Below are 17,020 nucleotides of genomic sequence, written 5' to 3'. Positions count from 1 at the left end.
GGATGTAAAAAGACACATGTCACACGAGTAGACCACCCAAACACTATAGTGGGTGTAGTACAGCCAGCAAAACAGAATGGAGCATCCAGTGTTGAGGAGTGAAGTGGAAGATGTTACCCCGCAGAAAGACAAAGCCACCCGAAGGGAGGCGAATGCAGAAAACCCAACCTGAAAAGGTCCTCGCAGAATGGGGAGGATGGGTGGGCGTTAAGGAATCTGCGGCTAGACTGTGTGTCTACCAAATACATAGTTACCGAAGGTGAGTAACTCGTTCATCTGATAGAGACATCTAGCCGCAGATTCCTTAACTTAGAATAGATACCAAAGCCATACCCATAGAGAAGGCGGGTCTGCGACTGAACCCCACCAAGTTTCAAAGAGAACTCCGCTGTCAACAAGGTGACGAAACACAGTGGGGACAGCAATGCCACCACAGCCCACGAAGCTCTGAAAAGAGTGGAAAACAATAGGAGGCAAAGGCACCACAAGCTGTGGAATAACAACACAAAACCCTTGTGTGTATGCCGGGTTGAGAGAAAGAAGCACAGAGCCAAAAGCGCCGATGCAAGAGTGAGAGTTCATAGCTTCGTAAAAGAAGAAGAACTGAGTCCAGGGTCCGATGGATCCGCAGGATCCGATACATCGACAGGAAGCAAGACCCAGAGAGAGGACAAAACAGTATGACAGTCGTCACATATCGGTAAAGTATGCACAACAGTGGAAAAAAGCACTGTTGAAACTGCACCAGCTAAGATACGTGGGGCAGTAATGGCAGGATGCCGACCCATGGCCAGAAAGTATCGGCATTATTAGAAACACAAGATACTGCAGTACGCAGTTGCTCTTTCAAAAAGACATGTGAGAAGGCTGACGGCAACAAGCAGAAGCACCCAGAACAGGACCACAGTAAGACTGGTATTCATGTGGACGTTAGGAATACATTTAAGCATACCATGTGGAAGCCAGAACCACACCAAGTATAGGGAAATCGCCCTGTAGGGTAGCATGAGCAGCCCAGATGTGAAGGACTCATTACAAGGCAGGCAACCGGCAAAAAGGGTCTTCCTGCAAGCCGGATACACACACAAGAGCTCGTACCAAGAGCAGACCGGTGGGAAGACCACGGACACTGCAGAAAGGAACGTTGTCTGTGCGACGCAGCTGTGGGAAGAGCACAGAGCAGATATATATTTAAAAAAATACACATCTAAAAAGAATGTGTTGCATAAGACAAGACAAGGGTACGCCATAAGTACCAACAGTCATGGTGAAGTAGAGTTGGACAGGACAATGGCCAGATCCGTAAGCGACATTAGCCACCTGTCCGGGGGGAGCCACGGTCCCCCGCTAGACAGATGAGGAGATGGAGCAGGACACGAAAGTGGAAACAGTCAAGACCAACGTAATGGCCTAAGGATGAAGAGACCAGACCACCCAAGAAAGCGAGCATCCTGAAGACAACACTTCTCCTGAGAGTGTTACGGAAGCAACCCAATGCAGAAACGTGGAAAACACCTACGCAGAAAGCAGCAGGGAAATAGAAAAAACTCTGTCTGGGAAAGGCCCAGAAAATTAGGGCACAAGGCAGTGGACAGCTTAGACGTACAAGGTGAAGACGCCATCGCCTATAGGCACGTTCAGACAAGGCTGAAGTACAAGAAGTTATCACCCATCCAGGAGAATGGAGGGTAGAACCAGTCACTGCAGAAGCGGAAGAAAGAAAAAGACCCACCAAGGGGCAGAAAAGGCTTTACTTTTTAACTAAATGGAGACTATTGATATCGTGTGGTTATTCCATATGAGGGCCGTTTTATCTAATTAGTCATTCCATGTATATCTCTTGTTACAGAGCACTATCAGCATGGAATCTGTTCCGCCCTCTGACTTCCTACAGCCCTAAATAGAGACTTTACCGTCAAGACACTCCTTGGATCCACAACCAATGAAAGCTCACAGGTATATAGACGAGACTGGGAAGGGGGACGGGTACGTGAGAGGCCCTTCTCTAGGGCCATCTTCTGTTTGGATCTAAATTCTCCGTACATTAGGACCGCTGTACCCCGTCCGCATAAGTGTTACTTTGCCTTAAACCATTTGAGATAGAACGACTCCCTGGCAGGTGTTCTACCGGTCGACCTAATAGGACAATGCTGTAAGAATACGATCCCATATCACGTAGAGAGAAATCAGTGGGTAACCGACGACCCTGTGTACTTTTCTTTATCCTAGGTTGCCACTTTATCCTGTGTGGCTTCAAGCAGTTTTATAAATTACATAGACCTAAGAATTGAAGGTTCACGCCCGAGAAATCTTATTGGGGAATACGTCCTTGGTGATATACAGGTAGATATGAGATCTAACTTCTGGGACCTCTGGGGGCCTACTCGGCTTTAGATATCTACAGGTAGTCACCCTAGAGTGTGTGTACATATTTAGAGGGTCCATCTCCGAACTACCACCAATGAACTAACCACTGTGTGCAGTGATTTCTACCACTCCTAGACACTTAGTTTAACCCTACTATCTGTAGCCCACTAACAGAATGGAAACACGGGCACCGGTCATCCGACCCCCCCCCTTTTGATCCTTTCTCTCTGCTATTTTAGACCTGAACGCAGTTATTGAAGAACCCTGCAGAACTGCCGAGCCCTGTGACACCACTGCTATTGATCTCAGGGAAAGTTCTCCCCCTTGAGACCACCTTTTGAATTCGGCGTGAAAGAATAGATGGCTCTGCCTTTGAGCCTGATGACTGTTACTTAAAGGTAAGTGCTAGAAGGACTTGCTGTACCTGCCCTCTTGGCTTTAAATGTAGTTGTAGAGCCTCTGGAGGGATGTGAGGAATCGCCCCCCCCCCCCCATAATCTACCTTACTAAGCTGCTTACTACTTCCCTGGGTCTGACCAAACAGCCCCCTAGAGTGCACCACTTGCTTAGACTGAATGAGTATTATGATGAAGAATGTGATGAAGAATGTGATGTTGTGGATAGTATATGCCTCTTTTGAAGAACTGCTTTTCCAGCCCGTCAAGAGCCTTGTTCCTTAAGTTTTCAAAAATATATAGAATTATGTATCCTTCTTGAAGTCTTCCGCCTATCCAGAACCGTATATAGAGAAAGAAACAATTATCTGTTATGCTATACATCAGACTCTATGTATTTTAAGTCTGTAGATATTTATGAATCTATATACCTATTTGTGTATTTTGTATTTTCAGATATTGAGTCCCTCTCCCTGTGGTACTTTGTCGCCATAACGAATGTGCGGCCCTCTGGGGTCGATACACCGTAAACGCGCGTCGGCGTGGTCTTGTAGACAACAGGATTGTTTATCCCACCATTAATCCCTATTCGTTGCATTTGCCAAATCACCTTTTGTGTGTAATGAATTATATTTGATCCGTTCACGAGATGGCGTTTAAGTACTAGTGGAATTTATTGTGTCTGCTGTATGAAAGATTGGTTGTGTGATTGTTCTTGGAATATGTGGAAGTTTTAGTATGAGAGTTGCATGGGATGTGTGGGACAGTATTCGTGATGTTGTATATATATATGTTTTAACCTAAACCTGATGAATCTTCTTGTTTGTATATTTTGTAATATCAGTAAACATATCCTTTAAAAATCATGAAAATTAATAATAAATTTACATAAAACAACATTTCATAATGGATTGGTCTGATGTTTGGTTCTGAGTGGTAGGCTTTTGGTTCCATCCACATTCTAGGATCCTCCTGTAGGACCTCATTTAAACGCTAAAGGCAGGTTTCCTAGTTCTGTTCTCTTCTGCTTTTCTCACCCGCCAACCTGCCTATATCCTTACCCCTGGGGGGCCTCCTATTTTGTTACCTGCACCAAAGGGCACAGAAACAACCCCAGGCACGGTGAGCCCAGAGGGATTTCATCCTCTTAACAGAGGAGCGGTAGGCGCCGGCACCAGCGTCGACCGATGCTGAGACAGCGTCGCATCGATGTCGTGAACCTCCAGAGGGGACTCAATCTGGGCACGGCCTGAAGGCGACTCGACCTCCACCTGCAGGTAGAAAAGAGCTCCGCTGACGTCACGTCCGTGGACGTCGGCCAGAGCCGTGCGGCGCCACCCTCGGTGCGCAGAGGTGCTGCTGCAGAAAGTTTTCCGGATCCAGTCTGACGCCTGGGGATATTCTAAGTTAAGGAATCTGCGGCTAGATGTCTCAATCAGATATAAAGGTTTATATCATTTTCAGCCATAACTAGCATTAACACACATGGGTCTGCTGTAGTATTGTCCGGGTTGTAAGGGTCTTTGTCAGTCCGCTGAAAAGAAGTCATCAGGGAAATCCATATATCATGTGGTCGACTTGCAAGGGGCATTAGGTTCCAGTACTCTGTGAAATAGGTCTGACAGCGTGCAGCGTTTGCAAACCAGGCCTTGGGGGATGGTGCCGGCTTTCAGCCCCAGTGAATTGCCACCCTACGCCGGGCCAGTATCAGCAGCATCGCAGTCAGTCGTCGTTTGGCATCTGGAATCTCCCTGACATACCCCAAGAGACAAGTCATGTGGTCTGGTGTAAGGGTGTCCGAGGATGTCGTTGTGATGCAGCATATGTCTGGCCAGAAGGATGCAATCTTGGGGCACGTCCAGACGAAGTGCACAAACGATGCATTGGGAGCGAAGCTTCTCTCACAGTTAGCTTCGGCAGTCAGTCCCATTTTATGGAGAGCTGTGGACGTGCGATACAATCTATGAAGATATTTTTTAAAATGTATGCGGGGTAAACAATAGTTCGGAGAGAGTTTTTGAGATTGATTGCAACATTGTTCAGGCTTGGGGACATCTTCAAGATCAGACATCCAGGCTAGTCGTGCCCGCTCACTGTCAAATGGGGAAGCTGTGAGAGTCAGTGCCTAAAGTCTTGTAATCAGCTTGCATGGAGAAGCAACAGTGTGAATATATTCTAGTGCAGCGCATGAGGACGGGGATTAGGGAAAGGAGGCGTTAGCATCCCTGCATGTAGCTCTGATCTGAAAGTATAGTAATTTACCTAGTGTATTTGCGTTTTCTGGGAGGGTAATAAATTGACCATTGGGATACAGATCGGTATTGGTATTAATACCTTTGTGAAGCGACGCAGTGCGCCATACTAGTCGTCTGTAGTGGTGGGAATGAGGGATTGTTCGCCAATTGAATCACGTGGAGCACATAATATCTTACTTCCTGTGTGTCTGCGAATTCCACCCCAGGCCCAGTGCATGCATTCCACCGTGTCGATTTGGCCCTTTGGGGCCGTGTAAGTGAGGAATATGGCCATCTGTATTGGCCACAGGGAGGAAAGGTCGGTTTCTACCACGACGGTGTGGGGTGTAACCACAAGTGGAGAAAACTGGCTTGGGATGAGTATGCATACAGTTTGAAGTTTGGGGCACCCATCCCACCGCGAGAGAAGGGCAGTGTCGGTGTGTTGTATGCAATGCGCGGTTGGCGATCTGCCCAGAAGAGTGCGATCAAATTAGAGCGTAGTCTCTGCAAAAATTGGGATGTGAGTGGCATCGGGATGTTTAAAAATAGGTACAAGAATTTAGGCAGGACTACCATCTTGGCGATAGAGATTCTCCCAGCGAGGGAGAGCAGGAGTGTTTTCCAAATAAGAATTCTGGACTCGAGCCAGTCCATTGCTTTGCCGTAGTTTTCTTTCCACAGCTCTTCAATATCTCTTGTAAGCCAAATGCCCAACTACTTGGTCGGGCCAGTTGCCCTCAGCTCATGTGAGGATACTTCCCGAGATGTCATTGGTGGGGTAGACGTGTGTTGTAACTCCCTCTGTGCCAGTGAGCACAGTAAGGCATTTCCTTTAACAGATGCCCAAAAATATGATGGAGAGTTGTGCCAAAATATGGGAACGAAGAACAACTTGCCAAGCACATAGAATACATGATGAAATGTGCACCAATCTGTACTGTATTCACCACTGGCATCAAATAAAATAATGTAAAGATGAGGGTGGGGGTGAATTTCGCCATTCTTCCTCAAGAGGGGCCAAAGTTTGACATTTTAGTTTTCATGCAGCTGTCTTAACAGTATTACGGAAAAGCCCATGCAGTGTGTTGCATTAAGGGCAGTTCAACGTGACCTTCTTAGCGGATGTGTGGAAATGGCAAGAAGTCAAAACCCTCATATGGTCTTGAGGTTTAACATGCTAGGAAGTACTATAGAATTGCTTATCAGAGTAAACAATGGTGAACAATTCTTCTAGGACCATCAGAAGAGTTGCATCACTTTATCACTTTTGCTCTACTATCAAATTTCTATTTCCCCTAAAGGATTCAATGTATTGTACCTGGAGCCATTACCCCAATATCAGCCAATCACTTTCACCTCGTTATTGCAAAATCCTCACTACAGCAGATTAAAAAAATATATATTATCTCGAGCATACCTCAAAAACATTGCTGTTGCAAAATGTTACCAAAAGTCGCAACTGTGTTCTTTTAATTTCTTTTCAGTCATTTTCATTCAATACCTTAATGTCATTTAACCATGCAAGATTTGAGTCGAGAAAAACGGTTTCTCAGAGATACCCTTGCTAATAATGGACAATATTTGGGGTAATTTATCACCAAAAATTCGGGAGATCGTTTTCTGTGCATGGAATTAACACCTGCCTCACGTTTAATCTGTGGTTCATGTCGTCATAGTGACGGCGCTGGCTCAGCTTGTGTGGTGCCACTTTCTGTGATGTCAAAAGGTCAAAGGTGGTTTAAGCTTAAGAACTGGATCATGTAGGTAAGACACTGACTACATGTGTATCCATCAGTCCACCCACTCAGATACAGAATCAAATCTTGCGCAGAATTTTATGAAATTCATTTGCTTCCAAAAATGTTAGCAGAATACCAAAAAATAAAGACGCCGCCCCCAATTATTATTTAGAGCGGTTATTTGACAGTTGTATTAATATTTAATGACTTTTAGTAGCCTGCATCATGTCGACATACAAAACAAGCATTGTCATTGCCAATAGGTCTAGCCTTTGGGACCTTATAAGTGTTTAGCCATGCAACAGTTCATGTTGTTGCACCAAGGATATTGAGATACATAACTAAATACTTATAAGGTCCCAAAAGCGAGACCTACTGGCTATCCCAATGCTGGTTAGAAGTTTGTTTGTTCGCTGTCTCTGCATAGTCCAGATCCGAGACCCTAGCCTCAACCTGCTCAATGCAGGCATCATGTGAATCCATGTGTTGGTTTACCTGGTCCAGGCTGGAAGTGAGATTATCAATCTTCGCGTTGATAGTTTTAAGACTGGATTTTACCTCAAGGAGCATGGAGCGAATGCTGTCGTCTTGGGAGTCCGTGGTACCTGTCTGCGTGGCACGCTCCCCAGCATCATGGGATGACTCCTCCAACCTGCCACCCCTGCGGGCCTCGAACATGAGTTTGGATTGTTTTGCGTCGGCCTTCCCCATGACAGATGACGAGTTGAAGGGCCCAAAGCCACTGTGTTGTTGAGTAGCAGATGGCTCCAGAGCGTGCTCAGCGCGGAGGAAGCACGTAGATGGCGGAGTAGATCACAGCAAGAGCTAACGGCAGCCCGATGGGGAATGGCAAGTAGGGGGGACGATGTGATGCCTTTGTATATCGCCCCAGACGCCAAGCCAGGGAGGAGAGCAGGTGCCACAAGTCCCCAGACCAGGTGAGTGAGCACCTCCTTACCAACTCTGAAGCCCCGCAACTGGCACAGACGGGAGGGCGCTTTATTAAATGGGGGAGTGGTTTATCACACAATTCAGGCCAGAACCTGGACGCCGCGGTGCCCCCCGTGGATCAGCAGCAGCACGGGGAGGCAGGGGTCAGCCGCCAGTCTCAGGGCAGGCTCTCCATCGGCCCATTGGAGGGAAGGCAATGCCGGCAAAGGAGCACAGCGGGTGAAGAACAGATATAGTGGCAACTGTAATGGGTCCAGTAAGCAGATTGAGGGCGCAGTGTGCAATGTTGCGATGAGCTGTCTCACGCTGGGATGGGGCTCCCATCACCTCCGCTCCTTACTGGGTGGTTAGATGTAGCGTAGGGTTCGGGCAGGATCGTCCAAGCCTAAGCCCAGATATGCGCCCCGCCAGCCGGGGCACACAGGGCCGGAGTCGGGCCAAGCAGGAGAGACCGCGTGGTCTTCACGGCAGCAGGGGTTCAGGATCTGGTCGGGCCCATAGGTCGCACCCGGTGGCGACCCCACCGTCACCCGGTAAACACGGCCAGGCCCAACAGGGCCTAAGGAATGTGGCACAGACCAGGCGGGCAACTAGAGCCAAATTTCGGGGGGGGGGGGGGGGGGGGGGGGGGGGTTAATTCTTCCAACCGCAGACAGAGTGGCTGTAAGAATGAGCGAACACACAACAAAAGCTTCATTTACAATTAATGGTCTTTTAAAGACCTGTTAAGTACTCGGTGCAGCTGCAATTAGATGCTCGCCAGCCCGCGAAGCTGTCTTTGCCCGGGCTGACACACATAAGAGGGGAGGGGGGGGGGGACACTGAAGCCCCCGTGAGCCCAATGGGTGTTGCGCGCCTGGCACAGACACGCCGCACCAGCCGCCGGCCGATATTCTGCACAGGTCAGACAGAAGGCCGCGTGGACCAGGAGAAAATGGTGACCCTCAGGAGCCCAGCCCCAGTCAAGCAATTTCGGCACCGCTGAGCGCCCGATTGACAAGAGGCACAGCACAATGGACTCCCCGAGTGCTGCGGGGCCAGGCGCACCTGATGTGCGAGCTGATTCCTCTTACTCGAGCAGGATGATGCAGGATATTGCGCTCGGCTGGCATAGCTCGCCTAAGGAGCAGCCATCTTGCTGCTGGCGAAACGGGACAAGTTATAGTTAGTTCATTAACTGGACTGGACTGGCGTATTTCAGGGTTTTTCATTTTTAAACATTAGTTCTTCTCTCATTTCAATACCTACATATGTCACGTTAACCATAATTTTTCTACAATATCATTATCAAGGTTTCAGGTTATGCAAGTTCGTGTTGGTGTAAAAAACTGCAACTGCTCAACTACGGCTATCACACAAATTTAGAGACGGATTACACATTCTCATTTAAGTCAAACACAATACAGTGTCAAAAATTTAAATTCGTTTTGTTTTTTCATCTGTGTCACAATATAACTCATACTAAGTTAAACTGTAACAGGAGAACCAAAAACGTAGTAATGTGTGCTTCCCTGACCAGACCTCATATCAACAATTAATCGTGAACCCAGTTTAATTATGCATAGTCTTTATTATGTCAAGACATTATAAGCCACATCTAATTATTATGACATTGTAATTAATGTGGATAAAGTAATATTTCAGCAAGTTCAAATACATCCCAGCTAATCAGCTTAGAAATATACCCAAGTAACAACTGATGATTTGTGTAAGACCTAATAAAGCAACCAAAGAAATGTCAAAAAAACGATACCATTGAACAATTCTCACAGAAAAGCCTTGCTGGGCTACAAACAGTAAAAACAAAAAGATTCAGACATTTTCCCATGAAATAACTCAACCAGCTTCTCCTCTCAGCAGGAGATAATCTTAGCCCAATGGGCTGATTTTTTAGACTTAGTGTCAGGTAGCCAGAATAACACTCACCACTAATAACATTTGGGTTAAACCTCTCAGCTGATTGCGTTAAAATCATGCACTATTCTCGTGGTCAGGACGTAAGAGTACCAGACAATACAGGCCCAATCAAGCACTATTAGAATGCGCTAGGCACTTTTCCATTGGACTTTTCTCCATCATCCACATGATCAGGTAGATCATGATAGAAGTCCCACTGAAAGCAGAATGTGTCTTGTTGAAATCCGCAAAAGGAGGACTGAAGAGCACAAAACACTAGGCATGGAGCATTTTCGGATCTGGCAGAAAGATCTACCAACTGTGCAATCCACTGAATGCAAATGTCCCCTAACATCTCCAGCTACAGATGCCACTAGTGATCAGCAAAATAAGGCCTACTGAGTTAATCTTTATGTGACTTTCAGGAAGACTCTAGGATGAGTGGTCTTCAGAGGATCACAAAAAGTTCGGGACTGAGTGCTATAGCCTCAATGCCTCCAGAAAGAGCATGTAACCCAACAGCACCTTGCTTGTTGACATACCACAGTGATCTCATAGTCTGTTAGAACCTGGATCATCTTACCCGCGAGGGAAGGCAGAAAGACCTTAAGAGTCAGTCGGAAGGCACACAGCTCCGGAAGATTGATATGACAGCACATATCTACCAGAGGCCAAAGTACTCCAAGCTCCACAGTGTGAAGGTAACCCCACCAATGGCGAGATGAAGCACTGATCATAACTGATCTTCGCAAGGGGCAACGAGAAAGATCTGCTGCAGATTGGACTGGCACCCACCACTGGAATTCCTGAGCCACCTCGGACATGGGTCCTGTTTGAAAAAAGCTGCCAGTGCAGGGTCCACAGTAGAAGCTAATTCCACTGAAGGGCATACTAATGCCAACTAGCATAAGGCACCAGGATGATGTAGGACGTCAAAAGACCAAATGACTTTAGGGCTGTCAAGCTGGAACAGTAGCTTTCATATGGAACAAAATTATCGGATTCCTAGTCAGAATATTACTGGCTCACTGCAGAGGAGGAAAGACCTTCAAGGTGACTGCGTCCAAGATTGCTCTGAATAATGTCAATCTCTACCAAGGACGAAGAGGAGATTTGAACTCGTTGAAGGAAAATGGTGACCAGGAAGTAGGCAGCTAACACAACTAAACAAAGATACTTCCTATGGGATTGCAGAACTGGTACATGACAGTACGTGTGCTGCAGATCTGCGGGACATCATCCAATTGTTGTTGCCCAAGGACAGCAGAACTTGTGTCAGGGTCATCCTCTTGATCTTCTTGAAGAACGAAGTCAGAAACCTGAGAGCAGGCATACATCTCAAGCCCCCGTTACTCTTGGGAACCTGGAAGCACCTTAGTAACCCAATGCGTGTTCTGACCCTAGAACACTCTTGACTGTTTTCGTGGGAAGTAATATCACCACCTTCTTTGAGAGGATTCTGGTCTGATCCCCCAACGTCTGAGTGGAAAAAAAGGATGTCCAGAAAAGGAGGAGCATAACTAACTTGGATTATCAGAGGACCCATAGGTGAGAAGTTATAAGAGTGCCACTAGAGTAGGCAACATTGGATTCCGTCCCTAAAGGACCAGGAACAGCTAAAAAGCAAAATAAAGGATGTTGAAAGTGTTACCTGGAGAAAAGTAGGAAGAGAATTAGTGTTAGTGCTAACCTCACTTTTCAAATGTTACCCATTTTTTATAACAGGGAATTTATTAAGGATACATAAGGACAATTGCCTTGACAACGGCCAATATGCGTTTTTGCGCAATTCTTTCTTTTAAACAATGAGTAACATGTGATGTCACCCTAACCCCCCACCCAACTAGGAACCACTGCATGTCTATTCTCCTGGTTCCAGGTGTTTTCTTTCAGGTATGACTCTTTGCTTCTCATTTGTTCTCCCCTTTGGCATAGTCTTTGCCTGTAGTGCCACAAAAAGTATGTACTGGCTGCTGGGTGGACTGCCAAGGCTGTTCTAGAAAAAAGTGAACTTTGAGAGTAACCTCTGAACTTCCAGTACTGCACGTAGAACTGTCAGGGTGAGTATGAAAACACTTTGTAGCAGGCAAAATTCCCCTATTTGTTTTTGTGCTCAAAGATTGCATCAACTTTCTCAACAAAATGTTTGACCCATTCGAAGGGAATATCCATCAATGATGCTTGGATGTCTACAAAAACTCCAGTGGAGCGCACCAGGTGTAATATATAATAATCAAACATGCCAGCAGCATAGGCTGCTGAGGCAGTGGTGGCGTATATATTTAGATCCTTTAGATCCTTTGTAATCATGTCAGGATGCAGGTCAGAGCTGTGACAGAGACATGTTGGTGCAGTAGCTATTGCAAAGGTTCCAGTCTCGCACCTGGGAAGATTAATAAAATGCAAAATCTGTGGTTAGAAGTAATCATAAGAATCCCTGTATTTATAGAGAGGCATCAAGATTGAAATCTCAAGACTATCTATAATCAAGAGTATGAAAACCTCCTGCATCTACATAAGACCATTCCTCTTTTGTTGTAATACACAAACCAATTTTGGGGGAATGATCAAAATCCAAGGATGTCTATTTTCACACTTTAAACTCTCACTTCATAATGGTTTAGGTTTTCCTAATGTAGAATTTTAGATCTATGCGGCACACATGAACTTGGTACTTGATTGAAACTATCACTAGAACCACTGGAATTATGATGTGGGGGAGGCAAAATTATGCATTGGGGATAACTAAATTATGCAGGCACAATATGCAGCGTAATTCAGCACATAGCTGTTTTACATCACTATTGTACTTTGTATACATGTTTATTCTATATAGGCAAGGGTTTCACATAGTTAGTATAATTTTAACACTTCAATACAGCAATCGGCTACTGAGACATGACCTGCCACTGTGCTGTTAAGGGCCTGCCACTGTGCAACAACACATGTGGCAGCATTTGTAATAACATTTGATCAGCCCGAGCTGAAAACTATTTTTTTGTTAAAATCTGTAAATTGTGAATAGAAGTGTGGATTATGTGGCATGTGTAGCGAATACTGTAGCATTGAGTACTTACAGTGGCCCTGATTATCCCCAAAGCATGAAACCCTACTTGCTTTTAAAGTATGATTAGCTTTGTGGCATATTCTCCTATAATTGCCTCAGAGATACAGATTTTCAAATTGTAGACTAATGTTTCTATGTCAATAGGACCAGTTATTGGATTTTTTTGTTAGAAAAGGGGTATGACAACATTTCCATCCCCAATGTCTTAAATACCTTTTAACCCTGAATTTTCAAATGGTTCTCAAGATGTGGCTTTAGTAGCAGTGATCACTCAATCTGCCCCTGTTACAAGATTTGTTTTCGAATGGAAAACCAGTAAGTAAAAATGTCTTTGCATAACCTTTTAAACTGAATTTTTGCTTTGCCCAGTTGATGCAGCAGATAAGCTCAAGAAAGAATTAAGAAGGGGGCAGAGACAAGAAAACAGGTGGAGAACCTCTTCTATAGCTGCCAAATAAATCTAACGTCGACACACCGATTAGCAGTACATGACTCATTATGACAACAACAGAAAAATACCTGTATATGCAACAGGGAAAAATATCTGAATATTCAAGCATGGTTTAATATATGGTTGAGAGAAGAAACATTATTTGTCTTCTTTCCACATAAAGGAAACTCATGTAAGAACATTACAAGGTGGTATTTAACCCCTATAAGATGTACTGCTATGTTTGGCGGCTCAGATTTGTGTTGAAAGTAATGTGGTAGCACGCTCTCTAATGCATATGTGGTGGCCATGTATTAAACCAATTACAAGTATTATCTTCTACTACATCCTGTAGTTCTGTTATGTGATGTGGGCAGTGAGAGTATCTACTTACAATATTAAGGGGAGAGTTTCTTTCACATGTACTTTTGCCAATAAAATTCAGATTAGCCCATATTCGGAAGTTAGACCCTCCAACCAACATAATATAGTGGAAGAAAATAAGGAATATATATGCAATGAGAGATTTCAGCTAATGCATGCAATAGATTGCATACATTTCATAAGCGCTGAATGTCCTTTAAGACATGTATGAAAAGGGATCATCTTGGGACGAAAGAAGCTTCTTATATATGCCCTTTAAATAAACTAGTGCGTAATAACTTAATCTTCTGAAAACAATGATGCAGAGGCTGATAACTGTTCAACTGTTAAGTCACCATTGAGCTTCAGTGCTGTACTAAGTCCTGCATATTTATTTTCTTTTTAACCTTATTTGTGAGGTTGTACCAACTCCACCACAAAAAAATTAAATAAAGTTGCTACAAAACAGAATTTAACAGAAGATGTTTGTGCTAAGTCTATTGGTAAAAATCTCAAGGGGCAATATTTCGGAAGAAAATAGTGAAGTGAAGCACAGAAGCAAATTATTTTACCCCTTTTAACTCACTTGCTGCACAGGCTCTCAAATTCATTGTATATGCACATCTTATGTAATGTGTATGTGCAAATGAGTCAGGATTTATTTTAAGTGTGTTCAGAGGGATGGATAAACTGTATTCCATAAAATAAAAACAAATCGTCCTGCACAACACATTATTAATGAAGCTTTGTAAATGGCAAAAGCACTGTATGAAACTCAACACACAGATAAGGTATTACTATTTATGAATGTATACCTGTCGCCTTCCAATTTAGGTATATCTGAGCAGCTTGAAGATTCTTCTAGCCATGCCAGTGTTGGCCTCCTTGCTTCAATTCCGGAGTTCGGCTCTCCTGGCAATAGTAGTTGTTGCACAATTGCTGGATCATAGGCATTTATCTCAAATTTTAAGTGAACCTACATAAAAAACGAAACTATTATGCACAAGGCCTAACATGGAAATTACACTTAACTTGATAAAAATGTAAATACCTTCATAAGTTTGGAAATATCCCATATGCAGATCTTTCCTCGTTTTGTTGCAGCTGCTAAAAAATGAGGACAACTTCCTACTCCAAAGCAGGATATCCTGTCTGAGCCATCTGTGCAGGGGAACTGTGCAGGACACGTTGCTAGAGTAACAGAAAGGGGAACATTCTGTGTGTGTTCACCTTTCACAAACGGACAGTTGGGGGAATGCCTTTCATGTTCCGACCTAATGCATCCAAGGAAGAAAGACAATGAGACAACAATTAGGTCATATTGCGTCCCAACGTTATGGGCAATAATGAGAGAATATATGACAAGGAGTAAAAACATATAAACTCAAACTACTCCTGTCGCAACACAGCTCAATCAATCATCATCACCACCGAGCAACCAGTCTACTGTACAGACTTTAAACATTATCTACCTGTAATGCATTTTGGATTCAAAATTAAGCCTATGCCAGATCCCAGGAATGTGTAGGGGTCAACAATACACAGTACGCCTCCTTTTACAAGCGCCAAAGAACAGTGTACTTATGAGTGTATGTTACTAACAAGACTTTTATTTTAGGATTGCAGTCTAGATCAGCCAAGGGGCATTTTTATGTGAAGTGATCTCCTGGGATTGGCGGCACCACCCACTATTTTGTCTTGCTAGAGATGCACTCTTAAAAATTACTGGGCTCCCTAAATTCTTAATTGCTTTACAGACTAAGACTTCTTAGGTCCCTAAAAGCTTCTTCATATCAATAGGTGAACTTACACACTTTGTGTTGGATGGTGCCAGTGCAATGATTTTATTATCTGCAGTACATAAAGGGGTTTATAATGGTGGCATATCCGTTCCCAATATAGGCAGGTATTATCTAATTTAAATCTCAAAATTGAAAGGGCTTTCCAGTCACACTAAGAACCACCACCGAAGAGGACCAGGCAAACTGGAGGAGTAAAGGATTCCTCCTCATTTTATAAAGGTGGGAGGGCCACAGCTGTTTGGACAACCTGTCCCAGGTCCCTTGTGGCTAGGTACCTTAATAAGAGGTTAGTAGTCTACAACAACTTAGACAATGAGAATTAAAATAAATATAAAATACTCTGGATATATGGGAAACAAATGCAATCCATCATTTACCAAGCTTTTTCAGGAACACATGATGTCTAAAGCAAAATTGTTCAGGTACCTCCAGTTATCTCATGCTCTGCAACAGTATTTTAAGTCAGGGAAGGAGTTGCCTGGAACTTCACCCATCGAAAATCACCTGCTCACCAAGACTTTTGAATAGAAGTTAGTGTCCAGGACACAAAAAAGCTAACTAATACACAACATGTGTTCCCCAAACTGAATTGCAAAAAGAAGAATGCGTGGGAGATGAAAGAAAAAAAAATTGCCATTGGCTATTATGTACCCAAAGGAGACTGCTATAGGGAATCAACTTAAACGTTTTACACCGAGTCCATTACTTTAGAACCACATTAAATTATTGGGTTCCTCACCTGCAACAAAGTCTATTAGAGAATGCGACCAAAAGTAACCGTTCTGTCATATTGTATTAAAATACAATAAGTTACCTCAGTTTTAGGAAGGATAGCTGCCCCGAATATAGCGGTTTCTGGAATGGGGGTGGGGGGGGGGACATTCTGAGCTTCCGCAAACCTTGCCTTTGTGGTAGCACAAAGAGACATATTTTATACTCAGGCAGGACATGGCCACTTTAATTGACAACTGGAGTAAAAACCTGGACTGGTGCATAGTGTCAGAAAGGATGACATTATGGGAAGGAAAAGTCCTCTGCATGGTAAAGAAGTGTACTCCCTGCCTTGTGTGCCCCAACTGTATTGTTGGGTGGATCCCTAATGTTTATTTTTTTGCCATAGGCAAACACAGATCAATTGTGTGCGCTACGGCACAGGCTTATCTAACGGATTGACGTTTTGTTGGACGGGGAGGGGTGCCTAATGCGCTGCCCTCCATGGCGGAAGGCTACTACGTTCATCAGGAGTTAAACAGCACAAGGTCTATAGTGGCAGCATAACGTGTGTACTGATCAGTAGTAGTGATCAGGTCCTTTTCACCCTGTTATTTGAGTGAGGCCTACGGACTGACTTTTTTTTTTAAAGTTCCACAGTTGTATGTTTAACTCGCTCTTGGGCTACATCAGGTTGATGTGGAAGTGCATGCTTGCTGACAACATGTGCTGAATGCATGTGATCACGCAACACAGACAAGAAACAGAAGGTGCACTGTGGAACTTTGTGCAATGTGTGATCACTGGCAGAGTGTGTTTTAAGTGACACACCCTGGTGCAGTACAGAGAGACTGTAGTATTGAACAGCATGCGCAGACTGAGTGCGTGTGCTGTATGTGGAAATGCAGGCAGTAGCATGGTACATGGGCACAATAGTAATGGACAGTGGAGTGTGCTGTGAATGTATGCCGAGTGCAGAAGTGCCAGCCCTGGTACATTACACAGAGGACCATGGGTTCCATTTTGGGAAGCCCAGGCCTGCCTGGTGGAAACAAAGGGAGC

The 17,020-nt window shown here is 44.4% G+C and overlaps 1 protein-coding gene across 4 annotated transcripts in view; it reads right to left on the bottom strand.

Moving 5' to 3' along the window:
* BIRC6 (baculoviral IAP repeat containing 6) overlaps positions 1-17,020 on the bottom strand; it is a 2,208,279-nt gene that overhangs the window by 1,936,838 nt on the left and 254,421 nt on the right. For all 4 annotated transcript variants that reach the window (XM_078648748.1, XM_078648749.1, XM_078648751.1 and 1 more), the window contains exons 7-8: positions 14,497-14,719; positions 14,261-14,421 (exon numbers count right to left, since the gene is read on the bottom strand). In XM_078648748.1, coding sequence (XP_078504874.1) covers positions 14,261-14,421; positions 14,497-14,719 — 384 coding nt within the window. The remainder of the gene's footprint in view (positions 1-14,260; positions 14,422-14,496; positions 14,720-17,020) is intronic.

This window comes from Lissotriton helveticus, chromosome 6 (assembly GCF_964261635.1).
Source record: "Lissotriton helveticus chromosome 6, aLisHel1.1, whole genome shotgun sequence".
In the NCBI taxonomy this organism is placed as follows: Eukaryota; Metazoa; Chordata; class Amphibia; order Caudata; family Salamandridae; genus Lissotriton; species Lissotriton helveticus.
Note: the sequence above shows the minus strand (reverse complement) of the source record. Positions and strands in the feature narration are given on the sequence as shown.